Genomic DNA, 21,568 nt, shown 5'->3' with positions numbered 1-21,568 from the left:
GTTTTACTACTTACATATACATTGTTTAGTTATGCTTCTTTCTGACTTTTTAAAATTATATATTGTATGCAGTATTCTGCAACTTTGTTTTTTTTTTTCCTTGTTACTAAAATTTAGCCATGATGTTGCAAGTTGCTGTAGTTTATTTCCTTAACTTGTATAAAATATTTCATTATAAATATACTACAATTTATTGATCCGTTTTCTTATTGATGGAAATCTGAGTTGTTTCAGTGTTTTCCTATTATAAATAATGTTGCCATGAATATATGTCCAATTTTACCTGTGCACAAATACAAAAGTGTTTCCGGGTAAATGCTGAGGTGGGAGTGGGGAGGGTATGCTAACTTAACAGAGAATGTAAGATCCAACTTCATAATACTAGATTTCCCCCCAAATTAGTTATTACTATTATTTTAAAAATCAATTTATACCTTCATCAGTGGTGCACAAACATTCCCAATGATTCATACCCGCACAGACACTTGGCATTGTTAGATTTGTTAATTTCTGCCAATCTGGTAAGTGAAAAATGGTATCTTATTGCAGTCTTTATTTACATTTCCCTGATTTAATGAGTGTAAATATTTTTTCATATGCTTAATTGCCATTTCATCAGAAAAGTGTTTCATCTGAAATAACTTTCCATGTCACTTCCCCATTTTTCTATTGGGATGTTTGTCTTTTATTGATTGTAGTAGCTCCTTTTATACACTAGGTACTAATGCTTTGCTAGTTTCATGTTTTGCTAATTTCTTTTTTTAGTATTTGAGTATGTTTTAGTATTAATGTCTTTTCACTTTCTTTATTAATAAAAGTTCTTTATTTTAATGTAGTCACGTTTATCAGCCTTATATTTTATGTCTTGTTTAAGAAATACTTCCCTGCTCAGATGCCATAAAGGCATATTCCTATATAAATTTCCAGAAGCTTTAAAGTTTACCTATTTAAGACTTTAATCCATTAGGAATTGTTTTCACTTGGCTGTGAGGAAGCAATCCAATTTTTTTTCCCCACGTGGATAACCTATGTCCCAGCACCAATTACTGAAGGCCTATTTTTCAGATCTGTCATAGTTTCTCACTTTACTTTGATGAACATTTACTAAATGTTTACTGTACTTTGTACCAGGCACTCTGCCAGTGATACAAAATAGAATCAAACATGACACCTCCCTCCTTTGAGGGTTTTAACATAAAGTCTACATGACTTCTGGCAAGCATTTACCAGCTACTTCTATGCTGAAAAGTTATGATTTCTGAGCCTCAGTTCCTCCACTTATAAAAAGGGATACCTCAGAAGATTGGTGTAAAAGTTAAGTTAGATAATGATAGTGCTATACAAATGTAAAGTAGTATTACTAGCCACACTTGGGAAGGAGACAGGAAGACTAGAAGCACGCTGGTTAGTCTTGTGCTCCACTGTGATTTCATCCATCCAGTTAGTCAACAAATTGCTATTTTAAAGGTCCTGAAACGTGACTGCAAGTTAGTTGATACTCCCTACACTGAGAGGTGGTATCCCTTGAATCCAAGCAGATCGCAATGACTAGTCAATCAATATAGTACTGTGGAAGTGATGGTATGTGGCTTCTGAGATAGGTCACAAAATGCAATGCAGCTTCCATGTAGTTTGTTGCAACATTTGTGCTGAAGCCCTCTGGCTGCATGAAAGAAGTCCTACCACCCTGATGCTGCCATGCTGTGAGGAAGTCCAAATTAGTCCACATAAAGAGACTACATGGAGGTGCCTGGCAGGGACTTGAAGACAGAGCTGCCTGGCTATCCTCTACATGCTCCAGCTCCAGCCACCACTGCCTGCAACCACATGCGAGACTCCAAGCCAGAACTCCCCAACTGATACCTTTCTGAATCCCTGATCCACAGAAACTGTGATTGTTGCTATTTTTAGCCACTAAGTTTTAGAGTATGTTGTACATCAGTAGATAACTAGAACACTTATTTATTTTGCCATAAAGAAATGTGAAAGGTAATCTCATATTTCTATTCATCAATCTTAAGTGAAAAATAACATAAGAGCTAAAATAACACATTCTGTATCTAATTAAGATAATATAGTTGATTATCATCTACATTGGTGGTATCTTGAGACTTCAGTATTATTTACAGCACCCTCATTTTTGTAGAGCATGCCTGAAACTGATGACTCTACATAAACTTAAAATTCTATTACCCAGCCTAATGAAGGCTTTATGTATTATATTATGGTTGCCCTATTTTACTTACAGTGTTACAGAGAAACATAAATATAAGATTTAGATATATTTAACTTTGTTTTTTAAGTATAAATGGGATGAGTCCATTAAAGAGTCCATCTCTAGCAGAAAACTGATACTGGCAGTTTTAGATTTTTAAAAATATTGACTAAAAAATTGTAACTATTTGCCAAGAAAAGTATTTAAAGGTAACTAAATTCATTCACCAAATAAGCTCCAATGCATAAACAAACACAGTAGATACTTTTTATTATTCTGAAGTAGCCTTAACATTGTAAATGTTCTTAAAGATGTTCACACAATAATCCACATGTATGAGAATAAACTACTTTGGAAAGAGGAAAAATCATGTAACCAAATCCGAAACTATTTTAAGTTAATATAATAAATCCTGAAGTGAACGAGCTCAGATAAATGAACAAATCTAATGAATGCACTGGTGTTTATCAGGTCACTTATCGTGTGCTAGGCTACTGTCTAGTCTACTATCCAGGCAGCAATTTTTTTTCCAAATTTAATGGTATCAGAGCCCAATATATAAAAAGTTGAGAAGTATAAAAGAGAAGTCTAGAGTGACAAACCTCCCATATCCTGATAACATTCATAATAATCAGAGAAGGTGGAACAGTAACAAGAACATTGAACTCAATTAGTAACATTAAGACTGCAATAACTTTTTGAGGCAAGAAAATCCCAAGTGAGAACTTAGAAGTCAGGATGAAAGTAGAACTAATCAAGGGAAAGTAGAAATGCTGAGGAAAAGTTCTAAAGAACATATATACTATCCATTCGGAAAAGAAATTAAATTATTTGGGGATGAAATAAAAATAGGAGACTATAAGGGCCATGATTTGAATCACATAGAATAACAACTGGGGTCAAAAGGAGAAAAGAGAACAATTTACCTAATAAAGAATAACCATAGTTATTTTAACTTAGGTTATTTTTATAGAGCCAAAGATGAATGATTATGAACCACATAGATGAATATCAATTATAAGGTGAAAAATGTCTGACATGAGAAAACAGACAGTAGGCACATCTTACATGTCTAAATAAAGTCTTGATTACATATTCTAGAGTGAATTACAAATAAAATACTTGAAATAAAACTGCTTTTTATTTCAACTCTTGTTGTAGTTTGCTGAAAGGAACACAGTTTTGAGATTTTGCATGTTTTTATGCAAAATTAAACAAAAATGCCTATGTGAAACATTGGTTGTTTTCCAAACAAATTGCTGAGTGCCATGAAAATAAAAAGTCAAATAAAAGACATGAAAATGCTACGGAGCAAATTAACGTCGGTGATGAAAAGACCAAAACAACACGTGGCAGACCCACCTAGAGCATTCATTATCCGTAATCTCTGTGAATCCTGAAAAATGTGAGGATGACAGATAGGAGATCCTCTGGCCTGCAGCATCAATACTATGTCATCAATACTATGGCCAAAACCACACGATTTGATAGATAATTCAATTTCATTTGCTTCTAGCTGATCTGATCTAATATAGACCTTGCAATATTTTAAAAATTCAAAGAGGTTTTTACATTAAACCATTAAGTTCATGATGGTTAGAAAGCCTTGTATTTATGGATGTACACTCTTTTATACTTGGTATTAATAATTTTAAGTGAATGTAATTAGCAATTCAACATAAACCTAAGCGGTATGACATAACATTATATAACACTGTGCTGCACCCATTATAATAATTAGAAACAAAATCTAGGAACATTCAAATACTTTTTATCGTTGGTTAAAGGTTTTTACTTTTTTATTGTCAGGTTTTTTTTTCCTTTTTAAAGGATTTATACCATCATTTACCTTTAAATGAACAATTCTCAGAAAGATATCTTCTCTCATGCTCATCTCGATATCAAAGCGAGAGAGTTTTTTGTCCGCTTCTGTACTTGCTGCTCGTACTTCTTTGTCAGAGGAGACGTGCTGGGGAAAGTCTAGCATGGTTCGCTCCACTGTTAACAGAAGAAGACACCATAAGGACTCATCAAATCAGTATCAAGAAAAATATCTCGCACCTACAGGAAAGATTATCCCAATATAAGTTTTTCATTTCATACTTTCTGTAAAGGCTCCTGAGGCTGATGAGAAGCAGTCTCTAACGCAGGACTTGGCTATTCCAGGGCATTGTAAGGAACAATAAGGGTGTGCATGGAGTACTTACCAAAGTATGTCTAGCATGTAATTTAGTAACTGGGAATGTAGATTTAAAAAGATGTGGTTCTTATACTGAGGCATTTTATAGTCTGGGAGTTGGGGGTAGGGAAGAGTACTTAAAAAGATAAAGAACCATACAGGACAGACCAGCTTAGCTGTCAAATGAATGGGACAGTAACTCAAAGGCAGCAGCATGGAGGGCTGCAGCAAGCACTATGCGATGTCTGAGGGAGAAAGCGGAACCTAGAAGATGGGCAAGAGGAAGAGCTCCGTCAGGACTGGAGAAGCAGAGACTGCAAGCCTAGGGACTCCCAAACACAGAGGATGTTTAAGAAATGAGCAGACCAATTTAGTGGGATGGGTTTGTTTAGAATAGAAGTTCTCAACTTTTATGACAGACGCCTTAGAAAATCTAATCAAAGTCATGGACCCTCCTTCAAATGTTAACATTCATACAAATATAAAGACTTCCATATAATTTCAGAAGATTCCTAGAAATCTCAGTGGACAGATCCAGTAAGCAGCTGAATATTGGGGCTATTCCTGTTAAATGATGGTGGTAATGTTGTCCACTCTCATTTTCACATATTAAAGTTGGTTGTTGGATTTTTCATCATTTTTTGTTTTGACTTCAATAAATCAGTATCGTTTATAGGTATAGTTGGAGTTAAGCTGTGACAATGAATAGATTTCAACTTTAATATCTTTAGCACTTTGAAGGTATTGTAAATAGGTAAAATGTACACACGTGATAAAAGGTTGGCAGTAAAGCTATCCTTTACATACAAAGAAACTGCCCAGTTAAACAAGCTACCTTACTCGTGTCAGTCCTCTTAAGGCACTGTTACAAAGAAAGCTGTAAAAAAAATCGCCACAAATATCTGAATAAATTCATAATATCTGTTTAAAAAATCAAATTAGATCATTATTATTTTAGGATTTAATACATCATTTTTTGTTCCTTGATTAAAAAAAGAATGAAACATAAGATTTAAAATTCAATATATACAGCACTTGTTTAAGTGAGTTCACTACAGAGTTACAATTTCTGTTTCCTTTTAAAAATTAGCTCCAAAAGGTATTAAGAAGGAATCAAAATTGCTCAAGAACGTAAATGAGCAGAACAACATGCAGGAGTCTAAAACTGGAAACATATTCTTAAACAAACAATAATACTGAAAACCATTTCCTTCCTTACTTTGCCACAAAGACCTGGAACCAGACTTATGTTCTCACTGCCAAACTAGAAACAATGCTGGTGCCTGGTACCTGACACTAGACAAATGGGGTTTTAACAGCTACTGCAGGAGAGAGAATGAACTCTGAGAACATACACATTTAAGAGAAAGTTAGTCTTTAAAAATCCATTCTGAAACTCAAACATTTTTATGAATACCCCACAAAGATAAATTTGCGGGAGAGCAAGAACGAATGTCACAAAACTAAAGGTATACTTAAAAGATGAATGATTGGTAAAGAAACTGAATTTAAGATAATTCTGTTTTAAAAGGTTTCATTTTTCCCCCACCAGTTTTTACATTTGTTCGATGCACAGGCTACCAGGCTGGCACACTGTCTTAGCCATAAATGTCTCAAGACGTGAGTGAATATGTGAACCAAGGGCAAACCACATACAGTCTGGGAGCTGCACACGAACCTGCCTGCTGGGAAAGCTCTGCTGAATGGGGACCAACCCCATCCCTTTGACACTGACTATGAGATCAACCAGACCTTTTTTATTCAAGAGTTTAAACTCAAGGCTCATAGCAAGATTTAGTGGCTAAAAATGAGAGGGAAGCAGTGGGTAGCAAGAGGCAGAAACAAACAAAAATGCAGAGGTAAGAGAAAGTAGCCAAGCTCTGCTATGGTAAGACATAGGGTAAGGAACTCTTAGTGAGGGTAAAGAGTCACTAGGTCATTAGGGCTGTGCAGGATTCCGGACAACCTCCCAAATTCCAGAACACATGCAGATGTTTACGATATCCAGTTCTACAGATAGCCTTTGTTCTTACAAAGCCTGGGTACACAGCCAAGGTTGTTTAGCCTTAATTATCCTACAAAACATATCCAATCCTTTGAAGTAACTGGTATGAATCTTCATCCCTTATAATTCAAAGGGTCTTATATTATAGAAATAATATATTTTAAGGGGGAGGGTATAGCTCAGTGGTAGAGCATGCACTTAGCATGCATGAGGTTCTGAGTTCAATCCCCAGTACCTCCATTAAAAAATAATAATAAATAAATAAACCTAATTACCTACCCCCCAACACACAAAAGCAAAAAAAAAAAAAAAAAAAGAAATAATATATTTTAAGTGTAGGAAATATGGAAAATAGAGAAAATCTTAAAGAGTAAATTAAATATCAAGTATAAACCCAGTACCCAAGATACCGGCCTTTATTAAATTTTTTTCTTCTGATTTTCTTTCTCTGTGCTTTAAAAAAAATGTTATTAAATGCTGTCCCTAAACATGATTTTAATGGCTACATAATGTTACAGAATATGAATGTATTATAATTTATTTAGCTATTCTACTGACTGCCACCTGGGGGTTGTTTCCAACCTTTTGCTATGGTAGAGTACCTGTTTAGACATAAACTTACACATGATTTTTCCTATATCTGATTATTTCCTTAGATTATGTAAATGCCTAGATGTGGAATTAATTACTGGGCTAGGGTATGAACTTCTTACAAATTTTGATATATATTGCTCTCCAGAAAGCAGTTATAAAGAGAGTGTACATTTTATAGCACCTTTGCCACATAATAAAAATTTTTAATCTTGGTAATATAATTCTAAGCAATTATGAATCATTAACCATTTAAGCAGTTACAAATCATTATGTAAAAATCAATGTCTTGTAAAATTGGAAAACGAATTGCCAAGGCAGGAAGCATAAAATGGTTTATGATGACCACAAAGTGAAATATTGATGTGCTTTTGCATCCTACTCACCTATATACTTCACCTCTACATCTGCCAGGGCCTGCAAACAGTTCTCGTAAGTTACTTCCTCAACGTCCAGCATGCCAATAGAATCATACACCTGTTTGGTCTGTGCAATGAGCTCCTCAGTTCTTGTTTTGATTTGCTCTGGTGAAAGATCCCACCTTAAAACATTTCTACCAGCTGCAGTGTAGGAAGACATTGCCTGAAGAGGAGACATCACTTCTCTTCCTAAAGTCATTCTCAATAAAATCCTGGAACCACCAACTCTAAAAGGAATCAGAAAAAAGGATAAAAATTAGGCATTTCTGTTGATCCAAAGTGAACATACAAATGTATATTACCTAATTAAATTTTAAATTAAAAAGAACTTTTTAATAAAATTAAGCAAGTTTCTTTCAGGGGAACACATATACACAAAACTAAATGCACTTGTATTTTCTTTTTTTCTTGCATAGTTAACAGAGTTAATGGAATCTGTACTTTCCAAACACTGAATTGTTTATGTAATTAAATCACATAGAGAAAAAAAGTTAGGTGCCAAAGACATAACAATTGTCCTTTATAAATTAAACCAGTAATCGTTCTTATTTAAACATTTTTCCTGTGCTAATGTCTACCTACTATGTATGTAGACTCAAAAAATATTTTGAGATTCAGCAAGGAAACATTTTCAAAATTCTCTTTTTATATGGAACAATAATTTTAAAAATGTTTTACCAAAATTTCAAGAGAATCAACTATGGCAATTTGAATTTAAGACTTGGAAAATAAACTCTGGTATAACTATGGTATTATCCTAAAAGAGAAAAGGAAAAAAATTAAGAATCATGATACCCTTCCTTTACCCCCTTAAAACAATGAAACTAAAAATTGATGCCATATGTGTGTACATACATTTATAACATATAATTATGTATAATGTATAATTCTAGAGCTTATGAATAAAAATATTATAATTAATAGGTAATATTTATTGTGTTTGGGCACTGTACTAAATGTTTTCTATTTACTAACTCAGTTCTCACAACAACCCTCTGAGACAGATACTGTGGTTATTCTCATTTAACCAAAGAGGTAACTAAGGCATAGAGAGAAGTTAAGTAATTTGCTCAAGGTCACACAGCTGGCTATATGGTGGAAGCTAGGATTAAAAACCAGGTAGTACAGATCCAGAACCCACTCTTCTAACCACAGTGCTAAACTTACTTCCTATTATCGTACAAGACCCCAAAACAACCTTATAATGTAGACAGGACAATACTCCTTTTTAACAGATGATGCAATTGAGGCTCAGAGAGGCAGTGACTTGTTTAATGTTATTTGTTTTGCAAATAAATATGCACTGTGTCTGGTCATTGTAACAGGCACCCGTTAAAAAAGGCAAATTGACTGGGACCCTGCTATTTATAATACAGTGGAGAAGACAAATTGATAAACAGGCAATTGTACTACATTGAGATGAGTGTCATGATAGGGTAAACAGGGAGGACTTTGAAAGACCACAGAAGGAGCGTTTCTAGAAAGATTTTCTAGAAGGAGTAGAGTAAGACAAGATCTACACAAGATGCAGAAATTATCCAAAGGCCAAAGGCTGTAAGGCAAGAGAAGTCTGAAAAGGTTAAGTGGGACTAGAGAATGAATAGCTTTGGGAATCATTTAAGAGTTCAGACTTATTTTGAAAGCAATGAGAGAGCTACTAAAGGGTTTTAATCGGGTGAGAGATGAGAAAAGATATGCATTTTAGAGAAATCACTCAAATTATAGTGAGTTGAAATGTTTAGAAAACAGGGATCATTTGAAAGGAAAGCTCCAAGTGTAACTGGGGAATAATATTATAGTATACCTAATTAGGAAACACAGGGAACTGGAGTGATGTAAAAGATATTCAGGAAGTAGCATCAGTGTGATCTGGTACTGAATGGATGTCAGGAGGAGGTGAGAGAACAAAAGATGATGTCCAGACTTCTATATTGGAACTGGAGAGATGGACAGAGGTGCTGTTGCTAAAAAAGGGAATTTAGATGAAGGAGGAGGCTCTTTCGGGGGGGGAGGGAAAGAAAAATTCAAGTTTGGATTTGTCAAGTCTGAAGCAGCTGTGGCACATGTAAGAGGAATTCATTAATACTAAACGGTAATTGGAGTTACATGGGTGGTTGAACTGGCCCAAGGGAATCTGCAGAGTAAGAACAGAAGAACAACTGAGCTCTAACTCTAGTTTAATCATTAAGGTAGAAGGAAAACCAAGTAGGATGGGCTTTAGGAATTGTGAAAAGTAAAACTGAAAAACGGAGGGAGTGAGTAACAGTATGAAATGCTGTACAAATCTCAAAGACAGAAGGCTCTCTGCTGAATTTAGCAGCAGGAATGTCACTGGTGACTCTGGTAAGAGCAGTGTCAGTGGGGTAGTCGCAGGGGTGGAAGTCAGATTTCTGTGGTTGGGGGCTACAGAGAAGTGAAGAGCCAGAGAGAGCATAGCTCAGCAATTCCCCACAGAGCTGGCTGTGAAAACAAGGAGACCTAACGCAGTATAAGAGAAAAGGGGCTGAGACACAGGAGGGTGCATTTTAACACAGGAGAAACCAGAATACTGACCCCTTAACTGTCTCCACAATAACTGATGTCCCCCATGTGAAACCTACTGGCTGATGGTTACACTCACGATTGGCAGACTATTTTCTAATGCATTTCCTCATTTTTCCTTCAACCAGTTTACATATTTACCAAGAGTTAAGTCTGTTTGTTCCTAAATCTGTTTATGCCTATTACACTGGTTACCATGTAATTTAAATATTTAACTGATTAAATGCATGCAAAAAGAATAATCTGTTGTTTAGGTAAACCATATGGGGAATACTTTTTAGAAAGATAGTTACTAAAAAGCTAACCCCACCCCCCAAAAAAACACACCAGAACTGCTGTTACAGAAGATTGAGAAAAGAATTATGAAGATTCAGAAGGCTTCTAAATTCAGATTACTTATATATGTCTGGAGTGTTCTTGTTCTACTTTAAAGAAACTGAAATTGGAAATGAAAAATTTTCGGTAGAGTTTATACAAGGACAGTGAGGAATGCCAATCAAGTGATTCACACTTAACAAAAAGGCCTTGGTCCTACATTAAAATATATGAAAATAAATACACATTTATATCTCGTGTGAATACATCGTTTGAGCTATTTATCATTTTCTTATGATTCTATTTGAAACCAATTTTTAAAATTAATTATGAAATGACATACAGAGCAAGGTCCTAATGGAGGTCGGAAGAAACAGTATATAAACCATGGGCAGAGCAAATTGTTTTTGACAGGAAGATACTAAACTCTGGGTAAAATCAATGAAACAGGTAAAACAGAAGCAGTTAGGGTATAGTAAAAAAGTGAGATGTTTGAATTTAAGAAATCAGAGGTTAAGCCTGACAGAACCTAGATATTTTTCTAGAAGTGGATGGTTGATATAAACGAGTTGAAAAGAGCAAAGAACCGACAGCCTCGTATTGGACAGACAGTCTGTGTGAACACTGGAGTCAGCAGCTTGACAGCTGGGCCTGGGAGTGGAAAAGGAATGAAAACCTTCAAAGAATGAAGGGAAAGACCAGGTGGGTGGGAGAGGACACACGAGCCGGGGTAGAGAATGGCAAAACCAGACTGTGGGCCTTGAAGGTGTTTTACACAACGGTGAACAAATGCTGGTCTGGGAGCACAACTGGAGACGAGGCAGGAGTCTGGGAACCAAGATGTGGATCTTTCCTCCTTCTTTGTGGTCTGGGGTGGGGAAGAAAGAGGGATGTGGGGAAATATTTTCCTCAGGGTTGAGTGGATTTCAGGAAAGGGTAAGAGAAGAGAGGATCCAGAAAGTATGGAAATGGAGGGGTTTGCTTACTAAGCTACAAGGACTCCAGAAATAACAAAGGAGGAGTCCTAGAGTATAACCGATAGATGAGGACGTGCTGGTTGTCCAGCCGTTACCTCCTCCCCCATCTGATTACCACACACTTTCCTCCCAGTTCTCATGCATCCCCCACAAAGTTCATGGTCTGAAGGTGGCTGCCCCTGCCCTTCGAGCTCCTGTGAGAGAAAGGGGCCTCGTTCCTGCCGAGTGTACCTAAGCAAACTTGTGTCCTTACTGCAGCTGGCATCCACCTTATGAGAAAGAGTGGAACCTAATTTACGATGAACTAAACACTGTGAACGGAAGAATAAAGGAAGGAAACCAAATATTTACTGACATCACTGACCCCTTAGCTCAACTAAGTCTGAAGCCTGACCTAGAGCTAGACTTTCCAGTTATGTGAGTCTATTGTTTATGCCAGGTCAAATGTGGTTTTATGCTATTTGCTTCATACAGGATCTTAACTGACAAAGGAATAAAAATTGATAAAGGAATGAGCTCAGAAAAAACAGAGTATGAAGGTCAGGGTATAAGAAATGATGGCTGACTGGAGGGTCTTACATGCTTGGCGGTGGCCCAACATAATAGGGATATGAAGTCCAGTGTGTGGAGTTGGCTGAAAATTTCCAAAACAATTACTCCCTTAACCCCTCATGGATACGTATGACTGAGGCCTTGGCCATGACTGGTTGGGCTTCCAAGGAAGTTCCAGTGAAGAGGTTGGCCACGGGATTACTGAGGTAAGGAATAGTGACAGGACAGACAAACAGAACATAAGATTTCTGCATCTCAGTACCGTGTTCTTTTCACCATTCCTCTCAGTACAAACCAATTATTCTGGACAAATTTTCATTACTGTTAAACAGCTTTAAAAGAAAATTATATCAACCATTCCATTGATAAGATAACCTCCACTGGTCTTCATTTATTTCCTGACATTTATCAAAAGATTGTTATGTCACAGCACACCTGATTTCAACTCAGGTAAGCTGATAAAGATGTCAGCACCTCCATTTCGGCTGAACAGCTATTCCCATAACCACACTTGCACAGTTTCTGTTGCAAGTAATGAAAAGCTACCACCCCTTCCTTAAAGTAGTATTATTCCTTAAGTGTGGAAGGGGTAAAAAGAAAGGGACAAAAGTTAGAAATCATGATTTCATGGGTCAACAGAACACATGGAAATTTTTTATCTTCTTGCCTTCTGGGATTTTGCCTCAATTCCTTTCAGGACTTATAATTCTTGTTACCAAAGAAAATGAATGGAGACAGGATTTCCTTATACTTTTAACTAAAATAGTTTGATCTATTGAGAATTTTTGTCTCTGCATCGTCTCTGCTTTTCCTCTTCCATTTTATTTTGCTGAGTATCCCTCCTCTTCTCTTTTATTATGATTTCAGGCTCATTCAGATGCTGGTATGTTTGCCTCTTCCTCCCGTTCAGGCTCTGCAGCCCTGGAGAACCGGACTTGGGGGGAAAACCAGTGCACCTGCAGTCATTCTAACAACTGTGCTTACACCCTTGAGAATCTGGTGAGGCTTTTTTATTGATTTTCTGCAACTGAGAGCTACAAAATTTGAAAGCAGGCAACATACTGTGATTCTGTCTTTCTTTACAGGAGTTCTAATGTGCAATTACCTGAACATGAAAATCTAGATTAAATCTGAGATTCCTACTGTCTAATTAAACACTAGGTTTTTTCCCCTATAAACTTCCAGGCTCTCTGCTACTTCAGTTGCAACCACACTGTCTTCATTTTCTCCTTCGTCTTTAAAGCACTTTTCAACATCCAACTCTGTGAAATTTCTAACCAAGAAATAATACAGAATACCTCAGTGGAATTGACAGGAAAATGCATTTGTTATGGGTCTGGTCTCCTGTGTCTAAAAAACAAATAAAGTACTTAGCGAGAGGAAATAAATGGGGCAGATTTTGATAGAGATCACCGGGTTGCAGAATTTCATTTGGACAAATGAGCATGCCACAGTTATTCTGAGTTAATTATTGTCTTAAAAAGTTTAGCAAAACACTTTATGGAATGTCTTAAAAAGTTTAGCAAAACACTTTCAGAAATGTTCTGATTTGCTGGATTCATTTTCTTTTGAAGCATAATTTAAAGGCCTCCACTCCCTCCCACCAAGGTGTCTTTGACCATTCCAGTTCATACAGACCTTCTATCACCTTTTATCTGTGCCATTCATTTTAGACACTTAAATAACTGTCATCCACCTGTTCCACTGTTTGTGTTGTATTAAAAGTTAGACTAGGACTTTCCCTCACAATAGCCACTGTACATTTCTTGTGTCACAACCCCGGAACACTGCTGAGCACACAGCAGATGTTTGATATATTTGAAATGAGATGGCGCTGACATGGCTAAAACATTACTGCCAACACCATCTCCCTTCATCACCACAAATAAACATCCATACAGGGAAGTGTTTTATCAGAGCCAGGACTAGAGAGAAACTCCACTGTGTTAAATATTACAACTTCCATTTCCTCAGAATTTACATTTAATCCACGTTCCCACTCTTCCCTTATAGTGTTACTGTGTTGTAGTACGTGGTTCGCATGGTATTTCCTGAAATTGGCCCCAATTCTTTGAAATACTTAACAAATATTCCTAGAATTTACTTTGGAACTAATGTTTCTCTACAAGCTGCTATTGAGGGCTGCATTTCATCAACCCCTCCCTCATTCCCCTGACTGGAATTCCTTTATGTTCCTTTTTTTGGGAGGCGGGGGTAATTAGGTTTATTTGTCTGTTTATTTAGTGGAGGTACTGGGAATTGAACCTAGGACCTCACGCATGCTAGGCATGCATTCCACCACAGAGCTATACCCGCTCCCCACCTTATGTTTCTTTTAGTTATTTCTCATCTGGCTACTTTGTCAGAACCATTCCTTTCTAATGTTGATTCCTAGTGTTCACAAAGTTGTGTTTTTCAGCCACTGACTTAACTAAGTCACCCCTCTTCTTACAACGTACAGGCCACAGCTCAAGTCCGGGCTCCTTTCATCAGAGTACATAGGGCTCCTTAATTTCGGATTTCACCACGTGCCTCCTCCAGGCTTACCTGCTCCTTCAGGCACTTAGCCCACTTCTACCATGAAGCCTTCAGCCAAGGAGCACTCTGTCTGCTACATCTGTGCTGTCCAGCACAGTAGCCACATGTGGTTATTTAAATTTAAAGTAAACAAAATAAAAAACTGAGTTCTTCAGTTGCAGTAGGCACATTTCAAATGCTCACCAGCCACCACGGTAAGTGGCGACCACACTGGGCAGCACAGACAGAGAGCATTTTCATCACTGCAGGAAGTTCTAGTGGACAGTGCCACACCAGACGATCTCACTTCAGGAAGGAGATGTGCGCCTGTTCCCTCCTATGGGTATCCTTTCTCCTTCCCCTCACAAAGCAGCTCCCTCAGTGTCTTCTTTGGAGGAAAGAAAGAACAGAGCAAGTGAGGAAGGGAGAACTCTTTACTAAATAGTTCCTACGTACCAGGCAGTGTTAAAAACACTTATTCAATCCTAACACCATTCTGAGAAATACGTCTAAGGAAGCACTATTTTCATGAGCATCAGTGTAGTAGAAAAGACTTTTAGTTCTTTCCACAAGAAGCAGGGCCAAAAGGTACCAACAATATAATTAAAATATAAAAAAGGCTTTTCTACAAGATCGTTTAAATTTTACAAATCTTTTTTTTTTTTTTTAATAACCGGGAGTTAATCTTAGCTGTGCTTACCAAGATAGAGGTCAAGTTACAAAATTTGACCTGCAGATTCCTGGTGCTAGTCCCTCCACATATCAAAAACATGTGAACTTACTGTTTTCTCTTGACTGTAAGTGTCTTTTTCTCTCTCATATTCCTGCCACTATCCCAAAGGTTAAAGCATCTCCAACTGGTGAACCACTCCCATAGTCCCAGTCTCTCTCCTGATACTCAAACTTCAACTTTCTCACATCCCCAGTCTCTTCACATAACACTCTCTTTCCCACTCTGTCTTAACTGAAACCTCCCTGGAGAACATCACCTCCACTATGAAGCCTCTCCTTCTTTCAGGCTTCTCATGCTACTGGGCCTTGTGACAGGGTGAACTTTCTCCTAGATCCCCAGCAGTTTCCAAATCACTACTGTGTCACAACCCTACTCCTCTGAGGCTGTTGACTTCCTGGACCACTCGCTGCCATCAAATGATCTCTCTGCTACTCCCTCACATTTATCAAAGATTTGGCTCTATAGCCTTTCCATCTTAAGCTCCAAAATCACGCCATGGAGACTCTAAGGGTAGAGGGATGAGCTAGACCACTCCCTTAACTTCAGTGTCTTGACCCACTTCACTCCAAGAATCTTACCACCACTTGCAGATGCTCCTAAGAAATGACAAATTCTGATACTCCACTCTCTGACCACAACCTTCTAACTTTTTAGGTTCCATTTCGCTATTGCTATGAGACCTTTTTTTTTTTTTTTAAACCTCATTTCGATCTCAGGTCCTTTGATCCTTCCCTTTCCTCACTCTAACAGGCTTTTTCTGCAGCTCCACTTAGACCTGGGGAATTACCACACTTTTGAGGGGCCCACCCTGGCCTTCCTCCACCTGCACTCTGATCAAAAGCACTAAGAGGAGGTGCCCATGCAGAGCCTCGCCCCTGCCCACCACACAACTATGCTTTGAGCAGCCAGGGCTCCGGGACTCCTTGCTCAAATGGCTCCCAGAGCCTATATGGGCTCCTTCCCTGGGTCAGCACTCCTGAGGTTGAACTGCACCATTGGTACAGTGTACACCTGTTGGACTGAGGGGTGTCATAGGTAGGAGAGAGTGTGGTTGGAGCTTGAACTTACAGGTGGGGGTGTCCATGCACAAGTGAGGCCCCTCAAGGTACAGGAGGGGGCCAGGGTGGACTCCCAATTGGACTATTGTCCCAGGTTACATAAATGTGAGAAGTGAGCCTTATGTATTAATCCACATCCTTCTCTAAAACCCAAACTGCCCTGCTCCTAGTCCTTCTGCTATATCCACCTTAAAAAATCTCTGCCCCGAACCATTTTAACTTCCCTATTCTTACATCTAGATTACTGAACAAGGTGGTAGATGTTGATGCATTTATATCATGGTCTCTGATTCGAGCTGGACTCTCAAGGCTTTAAGAAAATCCATCCATCAAGGTCTGCCTCTCATTCCCCACACCACTTATTTCAAACTATGACCAGCCTCCCAACATTTCTCAGAGCTCTCACTGCTGCTAGCTGACCTTGCTGCCTATGTTACTGAGGCCATTACACAGAAATTCCCTCAATTTCCCACCTAGAAACATAGCTACATTGATAATCACCCTTTCTTCTTTTCTCCTAACTAGTAGAGGAGGCTATCTGTCTTGTCCAATTTCTCACTCTGTGCTTGGGTCCTCTCTCACCTCTTCTGGGAAGAGAAGAATTTTAAGTATCTCCTTTGTATTGTCTCTTTACACACATACACATGCCTGAGTCCTTAGTTTCTTCATCTAAATAAAGCAAAACAGTAACTTCCTTGATCCTGGGTCTCTCACTAGAAAACACCTTCTATTTCTCCCCTTCCCTTCATCACCAAGACTTTTCAGAATGGTTGAGCCAGCCTTGCTGTCTTCATGTTCTCATCTATCTTTGATTCTTCAATCTACTTCAGTCTGGGTCTTGGCCTCATAAAAAATGAAAACTGCTCTCAGCAGGGTCCCAATTTCTATTAAACCCAACTGATGTTCTTCAGTACTTACCTATCTTGACTTTTTGTGGTATTTGACAGTGTTGCAAGCCCTTTTTTTACTCCCTCTTTTTTGCAGTTTTCCCTTCCCTTAGCACCTGTGATAATAATTCTTTTCATTCTATGTCTCTGGCTGTATCTTCACAAGTTCCACCATCTGCTCTTCTTTTATCTTCTTCTTTAGGATTCCCCAGTATTCCTCAGGATTCAGTTCCATGCTCTTTTTTCTTCTCTTTTCATTTTATACACCCTTCTAGGTGTTCCGGTCCCCTTGTGTGGCTACATATGCGACCTATAGCTAAAGACTTCCACATGTGTATATCCAGCTCCAATCTCCTGAGCTTTAGACTCACATATCTAATGCCTATTAGATAGCTCCACCTGGATGTCAACGGTCACCTCAAATCCACTGTGTCCAAAAATAAAGTGACGACCTTCCTTAGTTCCTAGAACCAAACCTGTCCTCCTCCTGTATTCCTTATCTTAATTAAGATCACCAGCATGCATTCAGTTGCCCAAGTCAAAAACCTAGAGGACTTTCTAGATGCCTTCTGACATATCTTCCAGATCGCCTGCAGAGTAATTCTTCTAAAATGTAAATCTTGTCATGGCACTTTCCTTCAGTGCCATGGTTCGGGATCAAGTTCTGACTTCACTGACTTCAGGATCAAGTTCAAGCTACTTATACAAGGCCCTCTGGATCTGCCCCTATGTCACTGGCTTTCTCATTGCCACCCTTCTGCCCTTGAATCTATGCTCTTGGCATAAATAACTACTTTCACATCTCCCTAAAATTGTTAGGCTCTCTTCAGGCCTTTCCAATGTTTCCCCCTCTGCCTGGAATACCTTTCCTCTCCCTTTCCTGAGAAACATCATTTCTATCATGTCTTATTTACCTTTTATATCTCAGCTCAGATTTCATTGGCTCCAGGAAGCCTTCTGTAACTACTTACAGCTGTTTTATTAATTCTTCCTCTGTGCTCCTAAACTATCCCACATGTACAGTGATCAAAGCACTTATCACACTGCATAGTATTCACCTATTTACTCAGCTGTGTCTCCAACAGACCCTGAACAGAGACTGCGTTTCAGTGATATTAGTAGGCCCTGAAATTAACATAGTTTGTGGTATATTTATATTTTAACAAGTTTACCCCCCAAATTCCACTTAAGGTTATTTGTTTAATACTTTTCTTCCATTATCTATATGTCCAAAATACAAGTTCCATCTGAGAGAGTTTAACTTCCATGGAGTATTATAAAAAGTCCTGATATCCAATTAGGGAAGATGACACAGGTTGGATAGAATGGCATATAATGGATATGCAGGCATCCTGAAAGTTGCCAAAGGTTTTTCTTGTGAATGAACTGCCACACTGGGGAACCAGAGACAGGAGCAGTACTCAACAGTTAATGAGCCCTCCGCTTTGGGTACGCACAGCCCTTAACAAAGGTAAGCGTTTGGTATTCAAGTTACTAGAGTTCCAGACAATAGCTTTTTCATTTGTGGGCCTTTTAATTTGGCTTAGGATCCAACTGTTTTATGAACAGAATGTTCTAAAGTTAAATGCCTAAGAATAAGTCAACTTTAAAAGTAAACAGAGATTTACATTCTTAGCCAAAATTGTTTGTTTTGATGTTCTTTAGTGGAATTAATGTCCAGAAAGATCATTCCAGCTTTGTTTCTAAGTTTACAGAAAATGTAATTAAGTATGATCAAATGTGTTTATATCTCTCCTTATTCCCATTTTATTCCTGAGTTTTAAAGAAAAATGTGTGTCCTCCAACCTATGGTCTTCAGCTTTTCAGTCCTGCAATTTTCCCATTTACTCTCTTCAATTCCTTGCCTATAACTAATTCTTCCACGCTAGCACACCAAAAATGCTCTGGCAAATGTCATTTTCCTGCTTTCCTAGTCCTTCTTCCAGTTCTCTGACCATTTCTTCTCAGACTCCTTTGCTGGCTTCTCCTCCTGAAACCATTCAAAAAAGTTGGGTATCTCGCAGGATTCCAGCCAGATCTCAAGCTGGAGCTCCAGATCCACAGACATCTCAAATTCAGCATGTCCAAAACTTGATCTTTCTCACAATTCCCAATCTCAGTTTACCACTCTTCATCTAGGCTAACTTAGAAACACGTCACGAATATGAATGATGAGTATCATCATCAACCCTAATATATATTAAGAGTCTGTTCATGTGCCAGGTGCGACATCAAGAGTTTATTACATGCCTTTCCTTATTCTATCCTCCGAACAAGGCAAGAGGCAGGTATTATTAACCCATTTTTACTGGGCACAGAGAAGTAAAGTAGCTTGCTCAAGGTCACACAGCAGGGGCGGAGCTGGGATTTAAACCCAGGCCTGACTACACAGCCCATATTCTTAACTACTGTGCTATACTCCCATTGCACCTGCATCCTAGAAAAGGAAAACATCAGGTTTCTTACCACTTGCAACTCCCTGAGCTTTCATCCTGCTTGTAACGAGGAGAGAATAAGATAGGCAGTTAAAGCATACACATTGACATCACTTGTCTGATTTGTTACCCATTCCGCTCCCTGAAGGACTCCTGCAAGGGTTGTGGAGGAGTGCCCCACTTCAGCTTTCATGCAGCTCTGAAAAACAGGCTGTGTAGGCATGGGCAGCTTTTAGTCATCCATTTCCAAAGAGTAAAACAACTCAAACTGGGACAACCTGATGGCTACCGTTTGTACCCAGGCCTCATTTTTTTCCAGACTCCTTTGATTAACTATTTTTTTTTAATTGAAACATAGTTGATTTACAATGTTGTGTTTCTGGTCTAAAGCACAGTGATTTAGTTATACACTTATATATATATATATATATATATATATATATATATATATATATATATATATATATATAATTATTCTTTTACAAGATATTGAATATAGTTCCCTGTGCTGTACAGTAGGACCTTGTTGTTTATCTATTTCATATATAGTAGAGTGTATCTGTTAATCCCAAACTCCTAGTTATCCCTCCCCTCGCTTTCCCCTTTGCTAACTTTATTTTCTATGTCTGTGAGTCTGTTTCTGTTTTGTAAATAAGTTCATTTGTATCATTTTTTAGATTCCACCTGTAAGTGGTATCATATGATATTTGTCTTTCTCTGTCTGACTTACTTCACTTAGTGTGATAATTTCTAGGTCCATTCATGTTGCTACAAATGGCACTATTCCATTCTTTCTTTTTAATGGCTGAGATGACTAACTATTCTTAGGTAAGCAGTAAACCACTTTTGATAAAGCACTCCTAGAAGCTGCAAACACTTTCTTGAAGTACTCATGCAAACAAATAATCTACATTTCTTTTAGATGAAATTTAGCTGAGGCATTCTAAGAAATTTTCTGTGCAACAATTGCTACTTCTTTATTCCCTGGTGATTTCTCAGATAAGATATATTGACTTGTTACTATCATCTATGATTATACCTAAATTGTAGATTATATTCCCCCCTAAAAAGGCTTGTTATAAAGGGATTTCTCATAAAGTAAATTGGTTGATTCAGTCATTCCTTCAGTAAATATTTGCTGAAGTTACAAAGATAAGACATAGTTATTGCCTTCTGGGAGCTTACAGACTTGTAAAGAAGAGACATAGAGATGGATGTGAATCCAGGCAGCAAATTTTATACAAATAGAGCAAAGGGGAATTTAGAAAACAGAGCAAGTAACTACCTCGGGGAGGTTCTTAAATTTCTCTCTCTTTACACACACACACAAACACACACACTTTAGAATTTGGTTCTTCTCTTTCTTTTATATCCTTTGTATAAAATACTTTATTATTATTATTAGTTGTCAGTAAACAGCTAATAGAATTGATAGAGAATATCTTATTTTTATTTTATTTCAACTAATGTTTGTGGAAGGCCTTCTATGTATATTTCTGGAAATGTTACTCACGTTAGCTACTTCTAACTTCTAAATCCTTCAGTTTAATATTTTAGGGTTTATATGTCAACTTTCTCTATATAATCTGTACTGAGAAATTTAAAAATAAATGATAATTCTGTGAAGAGTGTTTTGATCTTTTAAAAAAAAATCTGTTAGAAAAAGAATATGTTTATAAACTAAGCCCCTATATAGTACCTAGTACTCGGTAAATATTTGTTGAATAAATTAAAAACTGTGTGAATACTGAATGCCGACCATAGGTTAGTTGGAGGTACACTAGGAAGGCTGAGTGGTATGTTATCCTAGGCCAGAGGGGAATGAAGAAGACAGCCTCCTTCTAATTCTACTAGAATGTAAGCTGTTTGAGAATGCAGATCAGGTCTTAGTCATCTTTTTATTTCTTGGCGAATGTGGAAGAATGTATCAGCACATTGCTTGTGTTGTAAATGTTTAATCGAGTACAAGCAATGAAAAATCTAAATTAGCCTGTCTTAGAATGACTATTAAGTTCAGCCTCAGACACTAAGTAAATAAGCTGATAAAGCAATCAAGAGAGGTGCTAAGACAATAAAGTTGTTGAAGAAAAGTAATTAAAGTGAGGGATGTATCATAAAGATACTCTGAGTCATGGATAGATTAT

The 21,568-nt window shown here is 37.6% G+C and overlaps 1 protein-coding gene across 4 annotated transcripts in view; it reads right to left on the bottom strand.

The window, feature by feature from the left end:
• Positions 1-21,568, bottom strand: part of NLN (neurolysin) — a 90,653-nt gene that overhangs the window by 49,722 nt on the left and 19,363 nt on the right. For 3 of the 4 annotated variants that reach the window (XM_074358983.1, XM_074358984.1, XM_074358989.1), the window contains exons 2-3: positions 7,377-7,636; positions 4,065-4,213 (exon numbers count right to left, since the gene is read on the bottom strand). In XM_074358983.1, coding sequence (XP_074215084.1) covers positions 4,065-4,213; positions 7,377-7,636 — 409 coding nt within the window. Of the gene's footprint in view, positions 1-4,064; positions 4,214-7,376; positions 7,637-16,603; positions 16,620-21,568 lie in introns of all 4 variants that reach the window. The other variant, XM_045512407.2, reaches the window with a different exon arrangement.

This window comes from Camelus bactrianus, chromosome 3, assembly GCF_048773025.1.
Source record: "Camelus bactrianus isolate YW-2024 breed Bactrian camel chromosome 3, ASM4877302v1, whole genome shotgun sequence".
Taxonomy (NCBI): Eukaryota; Metazoa; Chordata; class Mammalia; order Artiodactyla; family Camelidae; genus Camelus; species Camelus bactrianus.
This window is presented reverse-complemented; position numbering and strand designations above follow the sequence as displayed.